We start from the raw sequence: 22,370 nt of genomic DNA on the forward strand, positions 1-22,370 counted from the left end.
CACATGTGAGGCACTGGATCCTATCCTCATCATCACATAAAAAATAAATATGTAAAATAAAAGCACCGTGTCCATTTACAACTAAAATTTTTTTAAAAAAATACACATGGATATGCCAGGCACAGTAGCACATGCCTGTAATTCCAGTGACATGAGAGGCTAAAGCAGGAAGATTGCAAGTTCAAGACCAGCCTCAGCTGGTCTTTTTATTTTGAGACACTATCTCAAAATAAAAAATTAAAAGAGCTGGGGATGTAGTTCAGCGAGAAGGCACCCTGGGTTCAATCCCCAGTAACTAAAAACAATCAAAAGCCATGGATACATATCAGTATGCTTTCTGATAAGCTATATTTTGTAATATATCTACAATATAGCTATGAGGAAAAGAAAACCCGCAAGGTTTTCTTAAAAGCTTTAATTAATTTTTGTTCCAATGTGTGGAGTGACATACTTTAGTGGGAAAAAATGATAACAGACAGACAGATGCATGATCAATATTGCTAAATAAAAGACAACAGCACTGTCTAAAAGAATTCTGCAGCTGGGCGCAGTGGTTCATGCTATAATCCTAGCCTCTCAGGAGGCTGAAGCTGTCGGATCACAAGTTTGAGGTCAGCCTCAGCAAACTCAGTGAGAACCCGTCTCAAAATCAATAAAATGAACTAGAGATGTAGATCAATGGTAAAGTGCCCCTGGGTTCAACCCCCAATAGACACACAAAAAAAATTCTGCAGTAGAAAAAATGTTCTCTGTCTACACTCTCCAATGCAGTAGCAGCCACTGACCTTATATGGCTATTCAACATATAAAATGTAGCTAATTTCAAATGGAAGTGTATTTTTTAATTTTACTTAATTTTAGTACATTAGACACAACAGGTATGAAAGAAGGCATTATTTTCCATTGTTAGTCATTTTTTAATTTTTTAGATGTTGATAGATCTTTATTTTGTTCATTTATTTGTATGTAGTGCTGAGAATCAAACCCAGTGCCTCACAAATGCTAGGCAAGCGCTCTACCACTGAGCCACAACTCCAGCCCAATATATTTTTAGTCTTTAAATAATTGACTCCTTTAAATACTCTTTCTTCCATGCAAACCTAAGCTTACATGATTCACTTCAAGTAACTGAGTGTATCATAATTTTTACAAAATAAAACATTATAATTTTTAAGAAAATAATTTTTAAGAAATAAAAATATTTTTTACCTTTTGTATGTACTCCTAATCTGTAAGATCCAAATGTAAAAATTTTTCCTCCAACATTTTCAATTACAGATTGTGGAAGATTCTGTTGAAACAAAAAACAGTAATCAGTGGAATACAAAGAAAACTACTTTAAATGTAATGTACTTTTAAGGAAAAAAAAAAACGGTGATGCATGCCTAAAATCCCAGCTCCTCAGGAGGCTTAAGCAGGAAGATCACTTGAGTCTGAAAGTTTAAGGTCAGTTTTGGGTACATTCAGAGACTCCATATCAAAAGCAAAACAAAAACAAAATCCGAGTAAAATTACAGTGCAAACTTACTTATTTATAGGTTCTTTAAAAAAAAAAAAAAAAAAAAAAGTCAGCCCTTCACAGATCTGATTTGGAATTCAACCAGCTTTGAACATAAGACCCAGATAGTAAGGAGCTTTGGTAAAGACCCATGCTTTATTTGAATTTTGCCACATTTCTAGAAACCATTGTAAAAAAACATTAATAGAGGAGATCATGTGGTCCCACAGGAACAATGTTAGAATCAGGACTTTTATTCACGACAAGGATTCTACATAAAATAATTCAGTAATGTTAGGATATAAAAACATAACTGCTCAAAGGAAAGGATTATTTTATTCAATGAATAAAGCAAAAATTAACAGATTAGAGTATAATTTTGCCATATCAACAGTGACTTGAAAGCCAATATTGCTAAATAGTAGTTCAGTGTTTTTAAATTTCCAATAGAGGTGGGTCTGGGGATATAGCTCAGAGGTAGGGGTGTAGTTCAGGGGTAAAACACCCCTGGATTCCTTTTTTTTTTTGGTACCTGGGATTGAACCCAGGGGCACTTAACCACTGCGTTACACATCTCTAGTCTTTTTCATTTTTTATTTAGAGATAGGATCTCACTGAGTTACTTAGGGCCTCACTAAGTTGCTGAAGCTTGGCTTTGAATTCACTCTCCTCCTGCCTCAGCCTCGCCAGCCACTTGGATTACAAGTGTGCCACTGCACCCAGCTTCTTTTTAACTTCTAATTCCTTAGTAATAGAGTCTCTATTCAGAACCAGAAAATAGGAAATGACTCCCTCACTCCTCAAAAAATATAAATAACACAGATCTAGTGTTTACTTACATTCAAAAAAGCTTTTCCTAAAAGGAAGTTCTAATGACTCAAGAACTTTTATTTTATTTTATAGAATCAAGCATTACATAATTCTACAACTAAAAATAAAGCCAATTAAAGTTTAAAATAAAAAGATTCACGCTGGGGTCCTAGTGCAGTGGTAGACCGCTTGCCTAGCATGTGCGAGGCACTTCGTTCAATTCTCAGCACCACATATGAATGAAGGTCCATTGACCACCCCCCCCAAAAAAAAAACAAAAAAAAACAAAAAAACTCAGGGACGTCTTTGTTTCTCAAGGGCATTTTTTTTTTTTTTTTTTTTTTTTTGCTGTGCTGGGGATTGAACCCAGGGCCTTAGGCAAGCACTCTACCAACTGAGCTATCTCCCCAGCCCTCTCGAGGGCATTTTTAACCATCAATATAGAAAAAGACATGTGAATTGATTTTTTTTTTTTTTTTTTTTTTTTTTGTAGTACTAGGGACTGAACCCAGGGGTACTCTACAACACAGCCACATACTACATCCCAGCCATTTTTAATTTGAGACAAGGTTTCATTCATTTTTCCCAGGCTGGTCTTGAACTTGCCATCCTGTTCCCTCAGACTTCCAAGTCTCTGGGATTACAGGATGGTGTCACCACATGTCCAGCAACTATTAACATTTTTAAGAAATACGTGTATGTGTGTGTGTATATATAAACACACACACATATATATATATAAATAAAATACTTAAGATACTGAGAAAACCCAATTGCAATGCTGGCCTGATTATTTAAAATAAGCCAGCAAATTGGTCACAGTAGCTCATGTCTGTAATCCCAGTGACTTGGGAGGCTAAGATAGGAGGATCAGAAGTTCAAGACTAGTTTCACCAACCCTGTCTGAAAATTTAGGGAGACATGTTCTCAAAAAAGGGAGGGAGGGAAGGGAGAAAGGGAGGAAGGGAGGGAGGGAGGGAGGAAGGAAGGTAGATTTTTTTTAAAAAGAAGAAAAGAAAAACTGGGCACTGTGGCTCATGCTTATAATTGCAGGGGCTTGAAGTCTAAGGAAGGAGGACTGCCAAGTTCAAAGTCAGCCTTAGAAACTTAGTGAGGCCCCAAGCAACTTAGTGAGACTCTGACTCAAAATAAAAAAACAAAATGGGTTGGGGATGTGGCTTGGTAGTTAAGCACCTGGTACACCCACCAAAAAATTTTAATTAAAAAAATTAAATTTTAAAATAAAACAAGCCAGGAAGATGTGTATAGAAATAGGCCCACAAAGAAGTTAGGGAGAAACAACCTTAGAATACTGAACTTTGAATCTTTCCAGTAAAGAAACACAAATCTTTTAGACAAACACCTCTCCAAAACAACTTTTTGCAAGGACATAAACATTCTATTCTTGTATCAACCAATATAGTAGCCACTGTTGAGTACAGAAACATTGATAGTGTGGTTAAGAATATCAATGTCTAATTTTCGTTAATTTTTATTTAATAGTCACCTGTGGGTTAGAGACTACTATTTTGCTACACTTCTAGACATTAGTATGTTTACAGCTATTATGATCACTGTTAACAAAAGATATTTCTTAATTCAGGTCATAGAAAAAACATTTTCTTTTTTTTTTTTTTTTGGTGGTAAATAAATACATAGCAAACAAAGTGATCATCTACAGTAAAATCATTGTGCCCAGTAACACACACCTGTAATCCCAGCTACTAGAGAAGCTGAGGTAAGAGGATCCCAAGACTGAGGCCAGCCTCAACAGAGAAACCAGATCTTAAAACATAAAAATGGCAAGGATTGGGCCAGGCACAGTGGGGCACACCTGTAATACCAGCAGCTCGGGAGGCTGAGGCAGGAGAATCTCGAGTTAAAGATTTTAAATTCTCTCAAGTAAGATCAGGTGACACAAGACAAATTGCTATGCTCAGTTAGCTATACAGAACAAATTTAATTTGTATCCAAAAAAGAATCTTACCTTACTTTCACTGATTTCTCGTATCCACTCTTTCACCAAGTTATTTAATTTTCCCAGAATTAAAATCCTGTGGATAAAACAATTATCAAGTATCAAGCTATTTGCTATTGCACATCATTACTGATTAACTGAAAAGAAATTTAAAATACATGGTTTCCTAATTTATGTTTTTAAGTGATCAGAAACATATACTAAGCACTATTACTATTACTATTACTATTACTGGATAAAGCATCTCTCCTGCTAAATTTTGTACTATAAAAAACAAAAGCACCAAAAATCAAAATTAAGAGAACAGAACTGTGTGTAGAAAAAATTAAAGTTCTCTCTCCTAAGTATCACTCGTCTGAAAACAAATGAGGATAACCCTGATTAAGCAGAGAATGCCTCAAAACTCATTTCAACGTTAATATTACACATTCAAATATGCACATAAGCAAGCACGCATCCACGCACACACTCTTACCTGCGCTGCAGCTCCTCTTCCTCTTCAAAAACCCCAAAGGGCTTCAGAGTCTCAATTAGTTTCTGTGTAAGTATGCAGTCAGTCTCCTTGGGGGCTGCTAAGCTGATAGGAGAAGTAATGCCATAGTGCTTCTGTGGCGGCTGTGTTTGTTGTGATCCCTGCGTTGTAACTGGACTAAAAATGGAATGGGATAAAATTACTGCAAAAAAATCCTACAATTTGAAACCAATCAACATAACTAGAAAAACTACTTTAGCAAAATACATGTCTAAACATATTTTATTCCCTGCACATATCTAAAATTTTTATGTTCAAAAGACATTGTTTTGTTAACAAAAGGTAACCAAAAGTAAGTGACCAAAAAGAAACTACTTTTCAGCAGGGCACAGTGGTACAAGCCTGTAATTCCAGTTACAGGTTCGGGAAGGAAAATGGCAAGTTCAAGGGCAGCTTAGGCAACTTAACTAGATTGTCTCAAAATAAAAAAGGGCTGGGATGCAGCTCAATACTAGAGTGCTTGCCTAGCATGCAGGAGGCTTTGGGTTCCATCTCCATTATTGGGAGAAAAAATAAGAAAAATTATTTCTCCTCCCCCAGAGTTTAACTTTCTCACAACCTAAATAAGAATTCAGACCAAATATACTACTGGACAAAATGTGATACGGAATACAATAAACTTTTGAAAAAATCTACACATTGAAAGGAACCAAAATCCTTTACAATGTTATTTCTAAATCACTGATAAAACTTGATACAAAATATATTTTGCCAACATGAGACTACCCAAATGGAACTTAACACTGTGACTCAACAAATAAAGCTCACACAGCAGAACAAACAGCATAAACAAAACTTGTGGAGAGAAAACCATATTCATACTAAGCTTATTGCTCGTTTCTGGAGAGAGAGAGAGAATTGGGAGGTTGAGACAGGAAGATCACGAGTTCAAAGTTAACCTCAGCAACTCAGCAAGGCCCTAAGTAACTCAGTGAGACTGTCTCTAAATAGATATATATATATATATATATATAATAAAAAAAAAAAAGGACTAAGGATGTGGTTCAGTGGTTAATCCCTGGTTTAATCCCTGGTACCAAAAAAGAAAAAAGACTGAGAATCTGAGAATGTTACACAGGTAAATCGCATGACACATTAACTACACAGTCACTAGGTTCTGACCAAGCTGTGACCAACAGTGACTTCTATCTTCTGATATTAACATAGACCAAAGAATGCCAGGAAGCCCATACTGCTTGTTACTAACCAGCCATTGGGCTGTATGTGGTATGCCTTCTAGTCAACATTTTCAGCTCTCTTTATATGATGTTTCAACATTCATAAAGACTACAGTAACATTTACTGAATAAATATAAACCTGATTTATTACCTTTGGCAGTAATTAATTCATGTCACACTACTGCCTTGTATTCCTCTAAACAAAACTACCTAGTTATGAAAGGCTGTGAGGTTAATTCACAAATTCGTATGGGATCCACATGAGCAAGCACCAAGAATTTCCTGAAGATGGAAGAAAAGTTTTATTTTCCAAACTTATGCTACTATGATCAAAGTATACATGTTAACTTAAATGTAAGTAAACTCATACTCACATCTTGGTTACTACATATTTTCATTAATCAATTTTCAGAATTCTTCAAAACTGAAACCATAATGGTAGCCCTCAAAATTGCCTGACAACACCCTTCCTCACAACATATACTAATAATTCCAGATAAAACAAAAGGGGGGATGAACAAAATAATATATATCATTTGGTGAGTTTGAAAATATGCACACACTGTGTTTCTATCAACACCACAATCAAGGTAATAAACCTAGCCACCACCTCAAGTTGCCCTGTGTCCCTTTGTTTCATTCTGCTTTGTTGTAGTAAGGGTACTACACATGAAATCCTTGAATTCTTAAATGCACATCATGTTACTGTTGAGGTATTTCATTGTTACAAAGTACATTTACCACAAATCTCAACAATGCTTTCTCTTGCATTGTTCATGGAGTTTTTTCCAAGTAAACCACAGTTTTCATGATTGTGCTGGGATTACGAGCACTTTATAGATGATTTCAACATAGAGGGAAGAAATGGAAGCATAAAGTTCATTCTATCCAGGATAAACCTGGTTTTCAAGCAAAGAGTTTTAAAGTCAAGTTTCAATAGCTTCAAACATAAATCTGTTTTGTACAAATAACATATTTCTCTGCATTCTTCTCCATCCTAAGGGGTTGTATTCCTTGCTAGTTCAGTTTGGACCATCAACAAAACATGAAAACGATTATTCTCTGTGGAATTAAGATTATTCTTCCCCACTTTTCCAAATATTCAGACTTTTCATTGACTCAAACATACCAAAAAAATCCCCCAATGTTCAGGAAGCTCCTGTCTACTTCAACTATCTTACTAGAACAGCAGAATATAGGTTCAGATTTATAAATTCACACAAAATTATTTTTCATAATTTGAAAAAAATTAATGGTATCTACATTAGTCTCCACATTTTAATATTTTGATGGGAAAAAAAGCATATGCAAGTTGAAATTTTTCTTCATTTAAAAAGTAGTAACATAAGCTAGCCTTGGTATTTTGAGTTGTATGACCACACCCACTTGTTCCATCTGATTCAAAAAAGAACATACATAACACCTACACGTAGAACATCTAAATCAAGTAAAAACATGCATAAAAGAAGTAAAAATAAATCCCCCCAAAAAAGAAATGAAGCTAATAAGATATTTGTGGCACCAATAAAAATGGCTGCCAGATGCTTTGAGTGGTCTAAGTAGAAACATTAACCATTATTGTACTAATGGAGAAGTCAAGTTTTTTCCATTTAATTCTAACATCAGAAATGAGAGTAGGTATCCAGACACAGTGGACATCTGTGATCCCAGTGACGCAGGAGGCCGAGACAGAAAGATCAAGTTCAAAGTCAGTCTCAGCAACTGAGCAAACTCTAAGCAACTTACAGAGACCCTGTCTCAAAATAAAATATGAAAAGGCTGGGAAGGCTGGGAACACAGTTCAGTGGAAAGTGACCCTGAATTCAATCACCAGCAGCAGAAAAAGAAAGAAAGAAAAGTAATTAAGTAAAGGGTAGAGCAGGGCTGAATATGGTTCACTGGCAGAGCATTAGCAATAGGGAGGTCCTGGGACCTATGGGGGGAGGGGGACTAGATGTTAAATAAGTAATAAAAACAATTTAAGGAATCATTTTTATTGCTGATCTGTTTCTAACAACGACAAAAATATACACTTAACACTGGACAACCGGGAACATAAGTCTCAGAAAAATAAGGATTATTTTACTTGTCTCTTAGAATCGCACACCAAACCATTACCAACCCCAAGAAGGCAAAGCTCTTCCTTTCATTCCTGAACACATCAGACTTCTGCCCACATCTATCACTTTCTAGAAACATTTCTAGCAGCATTTAATTTTCTTCATACATTGCTGTTTAAAAAAAAAAAAAAACCCTTCAATGACATATGTAAAAACGACAAAAAAAAAAAAAATCAACACATAAACCTACAACGCATTAAAATTTCTTACTGTGGCTGGGTTCAGTGGCACACACCTATAATCCCAGTTGCCAGGTAGGCTGAAGAGGAGGATCACATTCCAGGTCAGCCTGGTCAATTGATCCAGACTGTCTCAAAATAAAAAATAAGAGGCTGGATGTGGTGGCACATGCTTGTAATCCCAGAGGCCTGGGAGGCTGAGGCAGGAGGATCCCAAGTTCTCAAAGACAGCCTCAGCAATTTGGCAAGGCCCTAGGCAACTCAGCGAAACCCTGTCTCTAAATAAAATATAAAAGGGGCTGGGGATGGACTCAGTGGTTAAGCACCTCTGGATTCAATCCCCATACCAAAAGTAAGTTAATTAATCTACTTAAATTAAATAAAAAATGAGAAGGACTGGGGGTATATAGCTCACTGGTACAGTGCCCCTGGGTTCAATCCCCAATATCACAAAACATAAAGAGCAAACAAGTACGCATGAACTTTTTCTGAGCATCACTTATTTTCATCTTGTGAATGTGATTTGTATTCATGTCTAGGATACTGCTTAATAAATACCTAAGAAGGACACTCGTGGCTATCCAGTAAGTTCTCTACTCTCTAAAAATCATCACATTTCCACAATAACAAATGTGTAGTGCCCTAATTTCTTGCTGTTTTCTTTCTCTATCCTTACCTTACCTTTTCATCCACCTCTGATGCAAACATCTTCGTTTTTAAATATATAATTAAAGCATTCTTAAGTCTTAATCCTTCCTGGACCAGAGTAAGATAAAAATACACACATACACTTAATATGGTGGTTTGTTTTTTTGGTTTTGTTTTGTTTTTTTGAGACAGTGTCTCACTAAATTGCTTAAGCTGGTCTGGAACTTGCCTCAGCTCCCAAGTCTCTGGGATTACAGGCATGCACCACAGCACCCAGTCCTACACATTATCAATTTTGCCCCCTCTCAAAATCACAAGACAGCCAAGCACTGCATACATACATACATACGTATACACACACACACACACACACACACACACACACACCTCTTCTTTCAGGTTCAGGACACGATGTATATTTTCAGAATTTTTCCTATGGGTTGTTCTCCTTAGATTTTAAATATCTTCAAGGCCCACTTTATATAGGACATATGTCAATCCTTTTAATAGTAACAACGTCCTATGTAACTAATGCATTACAACTATTCTAGTTCTTACTCTTGGCTATCTGTATTTCACTCCTCCCTTGCTACAGTGGTTCACCATGTACACTTGGATTTACCTAGAATTTATTGTACTTCTTCTTTCAGTAACAAATTATGAAGTTGAAAACTCTAATGCATTTATAACAAAGAGCTGTAACAAAACATGAGAAGTTATCCAATGAATGCTTAAAAAAAAAAAAAAAAAAAAAAAAAAAAAAAAGGTCCTTTCCACCTTTCCACCATAATGGGTTGTTCAAGACCTAACCCTAATTACTATACTTAGCTACTAAGAATTACTTGACATTTATGTGAAATTAGCGTATAACTGTTGGCTGTTTATTTTGGCTAGATATTTCTTTCAAATGTTTTAGCATCCAATTTAACTAATATGCACACACTGAACTATCAAAAACTACCCAGGAAATGGTTGTGGTGGCACACGCCTATAATCCAGGGGCTTGGGAGGCTGGAGCAGGAGGATCGAAAATTTAAAACCAGCCTTAGCAACTAAGCAAGGGCCTATGCAATTTCGTGAGACCCCGTATCAAAATAAAAAACAAAAAAGGATTGAGGATGTGGCTCACTGGAATAAGGCCCCTCGGACTCAATCCCTGGAGCGGGCGTGCACGCACACACACACACACACCCCCTGGTAGAGTATTTATAAAGCTAACTCAAATAATACAAATTCCTAAGATTTGTAATTGCAATTTAGTGGCCATACATTCAAACAGTCAAAATGTGATCAATGTTTGGACATACTATACTGAAACCATTTTAAGTCAAATCTAAATTCCTTACCCCATGATTTCAAAATACTTAAGAATTATAGGCAGGCACAGTGGTGCATGCCAGTAATCCCAGCAATATGGAAGGCCGAGGTAGGAGTATTGCAAGCTCAAGGACAGTCACAGCAATTTAGTGAAAGCCTATCTCAAAATAAAAAGAGCTGGGGAAAATGACCCTGGGTTCAATCTCTAGTACCCCTTCCCCCCAAAAAAAGAAAAAAAGTATGTAAGTACTAAAAGAAAATGAATATTTTCAGTGCCATAATTAAGCAAGACACAAAAAAGCCACACCCCAAAACAGATTACCTTATATAAAAAAAACCCTTTTATACAACAACAAAAAAAATATCATAAGGAAAGTTCAGCAAAAAATAGGAAAACCAGAATTGTTAAATCAATTTTTTAGAAGTTTTCCCTGCAAATCAGGGAAGCAAATTAAAGCCACCAGAATAGAGAAAAACAAAACATTTGGTAAAAACAAGAGACTTATTAATTTATATTAACCTCCAATGTTAGTAATGGTGTAACAATATGCACTTATGCATTCCAAAGTGAACTTGGTGTATCATTTTAAAATACAATCTGGCAATATCCATCAATATTAAAATGCATATGCCAATTTTACAAGTTTATGGCTAACAACCTCACCTCTAACAATTATCTTTCAAAAATACTAGGACAATTTGGGCACTATAGTGCATGCCTGTAATCCTAGCAACTCTAGAGGCCAAGGGGGGAAGTATCACAGGTCTTTCAGGCCGGCCTCAGCAATCTAACAAGACCCTCGGCAACTTAGCAAGACTAGGGCTGGGGCTGTAGCTCAGTGGTAAAGCGCCCGAGGTTGAATCCCTAGTACAAACAAAACACCACAACACAATACTATGACAGAAGACTCCAAAGCACAGAAAGCTTTGTAATTGGAAGATATTCTCTTTAATCACAATGTACTTTTAAAACAAAATACTACATAAAAATCCAAATTTCCAGCCACTACTGCGATAGAGAAGAGTGCAAAGGATTAGAAGACAGGTCAAAACACAGGCGCAAATTCCTATACAACAATAAACTGGAAGCCGGGCCTGGTGGCACATGCCTGTAATCCCAGTGGCTCTAGAGGCTGAGACAGGAGGATCCCAAGTTCAAGGTCAGCCTCAGCAACAATTTAGTGAGGTCCTAAGAAACTTAGCAAGACCCTGTCTCTCAAAAAGAAAAAAAAAAGAAAAAAAAAAGACTGGAGATGTGCCTCAATGGTTACGTGCCTCTAGTTTCAATTCCTGGTCCAAAAATAAAATAAACTGGAAATAAGCATTGTATATTCCAGGGTATTACCAAAAGAATGGGTATGCTTGGTACCCAAACAATTCATTTACAAATATCTCTCTGGACACCACAGGTTCTGGAATCTGACCTTTCTCACAGGACTAACATAAAAAGATATTTAAGGTTCTTCATTGAAGGGATCCCTGTATGCAATACAATAAAACAAACTGGAAACCACCTAAAAACCCATCAATATAAGATTAATTAATTACAGTACATACTTACACAATAATACTATGCCATATAAAAGGAGTAGCATGCAGTAGCATGGAAGATGCCCACAAAATGTCAGATTAAAAAAGCTGCAGAAAAATTAAAACTACACTGAGATTCTATCTCACTACAGTGAGAAGGGCAAGAAACAAAACAATAAATGCTGATGAGGATGTGGGAAAAAGGTATACTCAAATCTTGCTGCATATTGGTACAACCACTCTGGAAAGCAGTATGGAGATTACTCAGAAAACTTGGACTGCAACCATTTTGACCCAGTTATCCTATCCCCCTCCCTCAGTATATACCAAAGAACTTAAAATCAGCATACTACAGTGACACAGCCAAAGCAATGTTTATAGCACCTCAATCCACAATAGTTAAGCTATGGAACCAACCTAGGTGTCCTTCAACAGTGGAAAGGATAACGAAAACATGGTATATACACACAACAATTACACAGTCTTGAAGAACAAAATTTTGACCTTTGCCAGTAAACGGATGGAACTGAAGACTCATGCTAAGTGAAATAAGCCAATCCCAAAAAACTGAAGGCAGGAAGTTCTCTAATATGCAGATGCTAACTCACAAAAAGAGGGATGGGGAGGGAAGAATAGAAGTTCATTGGACTAGACAAAGGGGAATGAAGGCAAGGAAGGGGATATGGAAATAGGAATGGCAGTAGAATGAATAGGACATAAACTTCCTATGTTCATATATGAACACAACCACATCATGTAACTCCACATCATGTACAACCTCAAGAATGGGATCCTAATTAGAATAAGTTATACTCCCTGTACGCATAATGTCAAAATACACTCTTCTGTCCTGCATATCTCAAAAGAATTTAAGAAGAAAAAGCAAATCACTTTTACTGCTCCAGGAAACTTAATCAACTCAATTTCCCTACAATCATCATTGTCTCGTTTATTTTTATCAGAAAATTATAGCACTCATAAGGCTAACTATGTATGAAAGGCGATGTTAAAATCAGAAATATAAGGATGCTTAAGATAGTCTCTGACTGGATGGCAAGCAAAAATTTAGTCTAGGATTCAGATCCTTAAACAACAAATGCAAAATAAAAGCTGAAAAAATTAAATTATGGCTATGCAGAGAAATAGGCAGTTTAGGAAGATAACTAACATACAAAGGACAATATCACAACCCCAGTGGCATTAGTTTGCTTCCCAACTGATACAAAGCTCAGACTACTGGTGAACGAATCCCTGTCTTCTGATATTGGGCATCTGGAACAAGTTGGGGTCCATGCTATCAACAGGGTTGTAAGAAAAATGTGGCTCAGTTTGGGTCTCAAGGAAGCTCAGGCCCTTGAATCCAGGGGAGCAAGTACTCTGGGGTGCCCATCTGAGTTGCGGTCCAGCGACAGCACCCAGAAAGCCACTCCGGACACGAGAACTCACACCAGATTTTATTAGGTGGACGACCTCTCGGGGATGGGAAAGAAAGAAATGAGAATGACACAGGAGCTTCTCCTAAATGTTGGAATTTCGTTGGCTAACAATGACTGAGAAGGAGACTTCCAGGCTGACTAATGGACCAATAGCTAGCTTGGATGTTCACAGACTGACAATCTAGGCTGTAAAATGGGAGGGGGAGAAATGGCTGCAGAGTAAAGTGTGTGGGAACAGCTTTATATTATAAGGGTCAATGGTCTAAAAATTTATAGCCACTATCCAACAGAAAACAATTTTATCAATTCTAACAAAGCTAAAATTGAAAGCTTAACTCGCTAAATAGTCTTTGGAAGCAATCAGATAAACTAAAATGACTTCTTTAATGTAACAATTCATAGTATAGGTAATTTGCTGTCTAGAGGTCCAACCTTAAACATAATATGCCCATTCAGGTTAAGCACCGGAAAAGAATTTGGACAGAAGGAAAAGTATTACTTCTCTAAAGTATCTTAACGTACATTATATATTAATTCTTTTTTTTAAACATTTTTTTTAATGTGATGCTGAGGATTAAACCCAGTGCCTCACACATGCTAGGCAAGCACCCTACCACTGAGCTACAACCGCAGTCCCTATATATTAAATCTTTACAAAATACATTGTCCTCTTTCACAAGGGGTATAACAGATAATGACAGCAGCTCAGAGTCAAGCATATAACCAAGGTAATTTATTTCCTAAGAATTATTCTAAGGTTGGGTACCGTGGCAGATGCCTGCAATCCATGTACTTGGGATACTGAGGCATGAGGATCCCAAGTTCACCAGCCAGGGCAACACAGAAAAACCCTGTCTCAAAATAAAAAATAAAGGGCTGGGAAGTGGCTCATGGTAGAAGAGCCCTAGCTTCAATATCCAGAAAGGGGGTGGGTTGGGGAGGGTGTTATTCTTAGGATGGCTAACTGAACAGCCACTCTTGTTCTGTGTAAAATGGTACTAAAATATGTTTAGAACACAACTGCATTCTTGAAAATATATTCAGGGTGGACCACCCAGCCAATATTTAGTAGGTAGCAACACAGGATTAAACAGGGAAATTTATGCTCAAGAGGAATGAAGTAGAACGAAGCACAAGGTCAAACTATAAATTCAAGGTTGATTATGTAGGCAAAGGGTACTTGCTATTCAGTTACTACAATGGCCAGGTTATTGTCCTCCCCTCCAAAAGTCTCTCTGCCTTCCTTCTCCTAACTGGCTAGGAGAAATTTAACAAAAGAAACAAAAAAACCTCAAATGCAGCACTCCTGTATCAACCTGCCAAGTACAACTTAAAAGTGAAGGCAATATAAAGAGAAGCTGGAAAAATATTAAAGTGTATCAGAAGAGTCAAAAATATATTAAACCAACCACAAGGAAATCCGGCATTCTGTATATTGAAATGTACCAATAAAAAAAAATACATTAAACCATAATATTATGTACATTAATGCCAGGAAATGCAATTTAAACATTTCAGATAACCAAAATGACTGACACTATTCTTAACGTAAAAACTGTCAAAAAACACAATGAGCTTGTTTCTGGATGAAATATAGACAATACAAATTTGAAAAATAACTGATAGAAGAAATAAATTATATCTAACAAACCCCTTATATTTTTTTCTTTCCCAAATCCTTAAATTTCCAGTCTGGGGCTGTGGGTCACTGAGGGAGTATTTGCTTGGCATAAGTAAGGCCCTGGGTTCAATTTCCAGTACCACCACCAAAAAAAAAAGCTAAATAGGATCATATCCTTAAATTTCCACAAATAAGAATATTATAAAATGCTGGCCTAAAACCCAAACTTTCTGCATAAGCATCTACACCCAGTCACTAAAACTACCTGCTGGGTAGTGTGACCTATCCATAGTCCCAGCTACTTGAAAAGTTGAGGCAGGAGGCTCTCTTGAACCCAGAAGTTCTGAGTCATCCAAAAGGGGAAAAGGAAAAGGGGGGCAGGGGATTGTCTACTAAGATCTTAGGTTCTACAGTATATGTCATACTGTGTGTATGTAAATATATAGTATATGTTATCAGTAAATTGATATTTAAATATTTTTCCTATACCAAAAAAACTTGGGCTTTCAGATGGGTGTCACTATGTTGTTCAGGTTGGTCTCAAGCTACACTCCCACCTCCAGCCACCCCAACAACTGGGACTGTAAAAAGAACTTCCTTTTGCCTGAAAATGTCTAACGGATGGCCAAAACCAAGATTAAGGACTTGGCAGCTCTGCCTTATTTTGTATTCATCTTCTTTGCTCCCAGTCACCTTGGATTCCAGGAACGCAGTCTGATATGATATCTTGTGATGAGTTCAAGTTTCTCAGTGTTAGCAGCAACTTTCTTATCTGGGACAAGGCCCTGACCGCCCAATCCTGAGACAATGACCAAGATCACCTCCTTCAGCAGTTATGCAATCCCTCCAGTCATGCAGACCCCTCACCATTGCCCCTCTATTCCCCTTTCTATAAAACTTCAGTCAGTCTAAGTCTCTGGAAAACACGACTAAGGGCACAGGCCATGCTGATGAAAGTTCCTTTCATGTTTTTCATTGTTTCATTTTCTGTTTGGTTTTTAGGGTGAGTGGTCAGACCTCATTTTTTGAATTCCAAAGTCGGGCCTCTCTGACCTAGGACTCTGGTATCAGGACAAGCTAGCACCATAGCACCTTGGGGAAATTAGGTCTTAAAATGTAAACTGACTTCAATTGAACTGATCAAACATGGTTCTCAACAGGGTCCACAGGAGATGGGATAAGGTATAGAACATGGAATCCAGAGCTGATTTAAACACAATCTACAACTTAGCACCTTCAAAAACTTGGTCAAGGAAATACTTTCAAGTCTCACTTTAACCAACTTTAAGGGGAACCAATAATTCCAGCAATTGCTGCTGCTTTGTAAATCATACACCGAGATTGTGCAATTATTTAAAAGCTACTGAGCAGGGCATGGTGACACATGCCTAAATCCCAGCAACCAGGGAGGATGAGGCAGGAGAATTCCAAGTTTGAGGCCACACTGGGCAACTGAGCCTAAAGCTGTTTCAAAATATAAAGGAAGGGGGCGGGGAGGCTGGGGTGTAGCTCGGTGGTAGAGCATCCTTGGGTCCAATCCCCAGTACCAAACGGGGCGGGGCACAGACCCCAGCTACTGGACAGTTAGAATACTAAACATACAGAATGAAAAAAACACAAGAAATGAGAAATAGCTAAGAATCCAAATGGAAAGTAGTTTTTATAAACCTGCCTAAATGCAAATGAAGGTGATAAATTTAAGTATAACATTTATATAAAGTTGACTTATTTACCAAGGAATGGAATGTTTTGATGAGCCAAAAGATTTTAAAATTTATGTTATTAAATAAGAAGGCTTTTACCTTGGAGGGGGAAAAAAAAAAAAAATCAAAGAATACAAACTGAATAAGTTCATAAACTTAATCTATCATCTTCCCTGTCAACTTCTCTACCAAAAAATATGAACTGAAAACACTCGTAAGATAAAAACACCACATTCCAAAACCATTTACCAAGTAGCAAGCAATTCACTACAAAATCTCCCAATCTTAAAACAAAGAGTCAGAGGCTGAGGATACAGAAGAGTGGTTGTCTTCAAGGCCTTATGTTTATCCCCAGTACTGTCCCCACCCGCCAAAAACACTAATTATAATAAGAAAACTGAAACTACACCAAACCCTTTGTACTCTGTTGCACTAATATGTGGCCCTACCATTTTGAGCAAGTAAAACCCAGAAAGAAAAGTATCATGTTTTCTCTTATATGTGGAAGCTGGGGGGTGGGGGGTAGGGGGGAAATAGAGATGTAATGAAAGTAGAAGGGAGATCCTTAGAGCAGAGGCAGAGGAGAGTGGGGGAGATATTGGGAAGTAAAATGATAAAATTATGTTTCTATGTATGTATGAATATACCACAATGAATTCCACCATTCTGTATAATTACGTACCAATAAAAAATTATGTACCAATAAAAAAACTGACCTACTTTGTACTCTGAATGCACCTTTTACCCAGGTATGACTTTACTGCATCATGACAGGTCATATGGAAAATAATGAATTCATTGAATTCCAAATATTAACACACATTATTCAACATTGAAAAACCTACATCCATTAATATCATTACTACCTGGACACAGGAGCACATGCCTTTAATCTCATCTACTTGGGAGGATGAAGCAAGAGTATCCTAAGATCAAGGCCAGCCTGGGCAACTTAGCAAGACCCTGTCTCAAAATAAAAAAAATAAAAAGAACTGGGGATATAGCTCAGGCATAGAGCAACCTGGGTTCAAGCTCCACTGTGGGGAGGTTTATCACCTATCTCATCTTTTAAGTACTGGGAAGGTGTCACATTCACAATTGCAGGAACAAGCTTTCCAAAATTCTAATTTTTGCTTGAAAGCTCAAGTTGTTTTTCTTTTTCTTTCTTTTTTTTTACTGGTCACAAATACTGTCAGTTGTTTTCTTGAAGTGACAGGGCAGGCTTGCCTCTCATTTTTCTAACGTGAATATCAACAGTTCATCACCTGTTCAGATAAACATGGAGCTCCATGGGGGAGGGAGCAGAGAAAAACTGCTAGATTAAGCTGGATGTGGTGGGTGGCCCACATCTGTAATCCCAGCAAAGGGGGAAGGCGGGGTGGACACCTGACATGGAAGGCAGCGACTGAGACAGGATTGCCAAATTCAAGGCCAGTATTAGCAACTTGATGAGGCCCTAAGCAACTTAGCAAGACCCTGTCTCAAAATAAGAAATAAATAGGGCTGGGGATGGGGCTCAGTGGTTAAGTACCCCTGGGTTCAGTCCCCAGTACCAAAAAATGAAACAAAACAAAACATGTTAGATTAACTTAGACAACAAATCATACAAGTGAAATCATACAAGTGCTCACTCAAAATCACTACTTTCCATTACTAAAGCATATTAAAAAGACACTTCAAGGATCAAAATTTAATTATTTATTTTTGCACTGCTAGAGAATCAAATCCAGGGCACTCTACCACTAATCTACACCCCCTAAGCTATACCCCCTAGCTCAAATTAACTTTGGGGTGAGGAGGCGATACTGGAAAATGAATCCAGGGACACTTTCCATTATGCTACAGTCCCAGTCCTTTTTATTATTTTATTTTTAATTTTGAGATAGGCAGGGTCTTGCAAAACTGCCAAGGCTGATCTTGAATTTGTGATCTTTCTGCCTTAACCTCTAGTGGCATGCACCCTGTACCTAGCAAATTAACATTTTTTAATGCTTCATCAAGGACTTTCTGAACTGTGTGTCATGAAAAGATATGCCTTATGTACAATATGGAGCCCCCTCTGCCTTGATTGTTCCTAAGGAACAAGCAGCATTACTCACCATTGCTTTCACACCATCAGTGCAAAGATCTAATATCTCATTATTATTAAAGATCTTGAGTACCCTCCAAAAGGGTCTCAGTGACAACTCCCCCAAGCATCCACAGATCACACCCTCAGAGAAACATTGCAATACACTATCACTACAAATCAGCAGATCCCAGTTCTGCCTCTTATGACTACATGAAACTACCCCAATTCCCTTTCTTGAGACAGCTTTCACAAATGTTTCAAAGAAAATCTACTGGTCTCCCCCTAAGTCTTGATAGATATCTTTTCCAGTAATTCCAACATTCTTTGTGGCATGAATGCTTGGTCACTGATGTTCACTGTTCTCCTTTATGTCATTTTATTTCAAGTTACGACAGCCACACTCACATGATTTCTCTTTTACATTTCTGCAGGGACCATGTTAATCTCCCCTGTATCATCCTAGTTTTCATAAACTTGTTTTGCTGAAGTGAAAATTCACACCTTCCTTCCTCAAATAATGTTAGAAAAAAAGCAAGTATATTGAGATTTCCTTGAAATGTCTTCATGGAAGCCTTTTCTTTAGAACGTACATTTCCTGTCATCTTTATTACTTACATGATCATAAAAAAAAGTAGACCTTTTTCAAAAACAGCAATGAAACGTAAGTTAACACAAAGACATCAGCATATCACTTTTAACATTTATCTGAATTTCTACTAAACTGAAAAATGCCACAAAAATCGTTTTTGATCTGGGTTCCCTAGTACTTCTTTTTCCAATTCCATAAAAATACTAATTAACAGAAACCTCTCAAACTTTAAAGCTTTGTAACTACATACTGTAGTTAAATCTAAGAAATATTCTCATTACAAAAATAATTTGAGAGGCTCCAAACAAAATGTCAGGGGTGGGTAAGTGAGGCTGGGGCACGAGGAGTCAGGAGATCCTTTTTCAAATCATTATGTAAAATTCGTTAGCTGTCATTAAGGCATGAGCCAAAATTGTCTCACCTGTAAAGACAGACATATTTACTTAATTTTGACACACACATACACACGTGTATAAATTTCTCTCTCCTTTATAGTTATATTTGCAAAAAATAAATTGTTTTTTTTTTTTACTTTCACAGAGTTAGGCTGACTTAACACTGGATGTCTAGAAACCATAAAACCTTTACCTTGAATTTAACTTCAACAAAACTTCAAATGTCTACGGCATGCTTTGTTTGGACTACAAAGATGAAGAAATCTCAGCCTTTCGGCTTTTTAAAAGGGGGACTCTTACACTTCAAAAATGGAAGAAATGCAGTCTCACAGTTCAGGCCTTTCCACAGCTGAACAGAAGCAGAATAAAGGCTGTAAAAATCTACCTTCTGATCCCAGGAATGAGTTTCCCGACCGCACCCCACTCGGAGGGGGAGAGGAAACTTTTTAAGACCGTGCAGGGCTAGGTAAACACAAGACAGGGCCTGGCGGGATCAGAAGGCAAAACCCAACTAGCTTCAGGACTGCGCTCGGGTGGGGGCGGCCTCGGCGGGGCGGGAGGGAGAAGGACGCGGATGGAACCCCGTGACCCATCCAGGCGGGACCGAGCACTCGCACCGGGGAGCGCCCGTCCCGGAGCACCGGGGCCGCGAGGAGGGGCCGAAGAGCCGGGCCCGGCGCTCAGACCCGGCCTCTCCCCGCGCTCACGGCAGGTTCGCACGGGGAAGCGGAAGTGGGTAACTCGGGCGCACGACAGGGGCGCCCAGAAAACGGGAAGCACCGAGGGACCCAGCGGAGGCGGGCGCGCCCGCGGCGGCGAGGGCGAGGAGGCGCGAGCGCGGAGCCCACGAGGAGCCGGCCTGCCGGGCCCGGCGCCGGCGGAGCAGCGGGAGCAGCCCGGCTCTTCCGGAAGGGAAAGTCCCCCGGCCCGACGGCCGCGGCCCGGCCAGGAAGGGGTGGGGGACGCGAGCTCCCGGCGGCGGCGGGCGGGCCCGGGCCCGCCGTCCGGCCCGCAGCGGCGCGGGCCCGGCTCGCGCCGCCCCTCCCCCTCCCCGACGCCCCCAAGGCCCGGCCGGCGTGCGAGAGCGAACAGAACACGAATCACTTACAACGGCATCGTCTCCTGCGCCGGCACCGCCCAGTCACTTCCCCCCCGCAACCGCCGCCGCTGCCGCCCTGGGCATGATCCACTGAGGCGGGAGGGAGGGGGGGGCCTGCCTCAGCCCTGGGTCCAACCCCACTCCCGCACCCGCTCCCGCCGCTTTAAGCGCTTCTCCTCCTTCCCCTTCGTCCTAACATGGCGCCCGAGCGCTACCACAGCAACGTTCTAGAACCGCTGACGCCGCCACGCACGCTGTGCGCGCGCCTGCGCACCAGCCCCCCCGGCGCCGCGCCGCCTCACGGGAAGCGTAGTTCGCGAGGCGGCGGCGGGTCCGCAGTTCCTACCCAGAGCCTCTCACGCTTCCGCGGCGGGTGTCGGGGAAAGGTGGGCGCGATTTGGGAGGCTCCGGGTGGCACGTCTGCCCTCCGGCGGGGAAACCCTCGTGACCGAGTAGGGGCGACGCGGCTCCGACGGCGCGGGAAGGGCCCGCAGCGACCCCGGCCCGCGAGGCGCCGCTTCCGGTGCACCGTGTGAACCCGCCCTTCTCGCCTCCGAGGCGCCGGCGCGTGCACCATGTGCTGCTGGGGGCGCGGGTGGGTCGCTGCCGGTGGGTTTTGACAACTTGCTCTACGCGTGTTACCGAAGGTGGGAGTCGCGCCTACTTCATAGGGTTGCCGGGCTTTAATGCGATGAAGCAGGAGAGGTGCTGAGCGCAGAGCCTGGCCGAGCGCGCCACCGCGTTGCTAGCGCTCGCTCTTTCCGCGCCGGACTGCGTTCCGCTGGGTCGGAGCTCCTCGTCTGACTTGTCCACGGATATAGTCCTGATGTCTGTACGCAGGCTCTCCGCAGATACTTATTGAATGAATAAATTTCTCAGGATCCGACTGTGATGACAGCCAGTTCTGCAACACGAGCTAATTTAAGTAGTGCACAGAAACTACTTGATAAAGCGTCAGTAACCACTGGAATTTTAGCAAAGGCTGTTTTGACCAGAATTTCCCCCAGGCTGTGTTTCCAGCCCTTAATCTCTCTGTGGTGGAACCTAGAATTCGACCTGCCCTCCTGCCACCAGTAAAAGCTTGAAAAAGTGCCTGAGGCAGACCCTGCACTGTGATGCTCTTTCCCTCTGCAAATCGGAATGGACATTCCAAAGTGTTACACATGTTAATAGGGGTGGGGTGGGGTGGGGTGGGGATCAAATACGTTGAGGAAAGCGCTAACCAGAGTTAAAAACTAAATATTTGTATACGCACTTATAAATCCTCATATCTGACAAAGGATTTCTTCTCAGGACTAATGGTTTGAGAATGGTAAAAGCACAGGTTCTACACTCTTATCATCCAATGTGTAACTGTTTGGCTGTAAACCACTTGAAATGAGGCTATTCCATTTATATGTGCTATAAGTGCAAAATACACACGGATCTCAGAGATTTTAGCACAAATGAATAATGTGAAATACCACAATCAATTATTTTATATTTGTTACCTATTGAAATAATGTTTTTGATTCTGTTGCATTAAAGATAATGTTATTAAAAATTAATCTCACCTGGGGGGCTGGCATCTCAAAAAAAAAATGTTGAAAATCTGAGATTCAGAGAAACTGATACTGTATTAAGGCTGTGTTCTTAAAAGTGTTCAGTGGAGTCCTGGGTCAGGGT

The 22,370-nt window shown here is 39.7% G+C and overlaps 1 protein-coding gene across 7 annotated transcripts in view; it reads right to left on the bottom strand.

Moving 5' to 3' along the window:
* Window positions 1-21,870, bottom strand: part of PAPOLA (poly(A) polymerase alpha) — a 60,100-nt gene extending 38,230 nt beyond the window's left edge. For 5 of the 7 annotated variants that reach the window (XM_079128957.1, XM_079128959.1, XM_079128956.1 and 2 more), the window contains exons 1-4: window positions 20,715-21,870; window positions 4,762-4,935; window positions 4,296-4,362; window positions 1,210-1,291 (exon numbers count right to left, since the gene is read on the bottom strand). In XM_079128957.1, coding sequence (XP_078985083.1) covers window positions 1,210-1,291; window positions 4,296-4,362; window positions 4,762-4,935; window positions 20,715-20,722 — 331 coding nt within the window. In that variant the 5' untranslated portion in view covers window positions 20,723-21,870. Of the gene's footprint in view, window positions 1-1,209; window positions 1,292-4,295; window positions 4,363-4,761; window positions 4,936-20,714 lie in introns of those variants that run through there. The other 2 variants (XM_079128961.1, XM_079128960.1) reach the window with 2 other exon arrangements.
* Window positions 21,871-22,370: the final 500 nt, after the last annotated feature.

Source organism: Sciurus vulgaris, assembly GCF_902686455.1.
Source record: "Sciurus vulgaris genome assembly, chromosome: 2".
Lineage (NCBI taxonomy): Eukaryota > Metazoa > Chordata > Mammalia > Rodentia > Sciuridae > Sciurus > Sciurus vulgaris.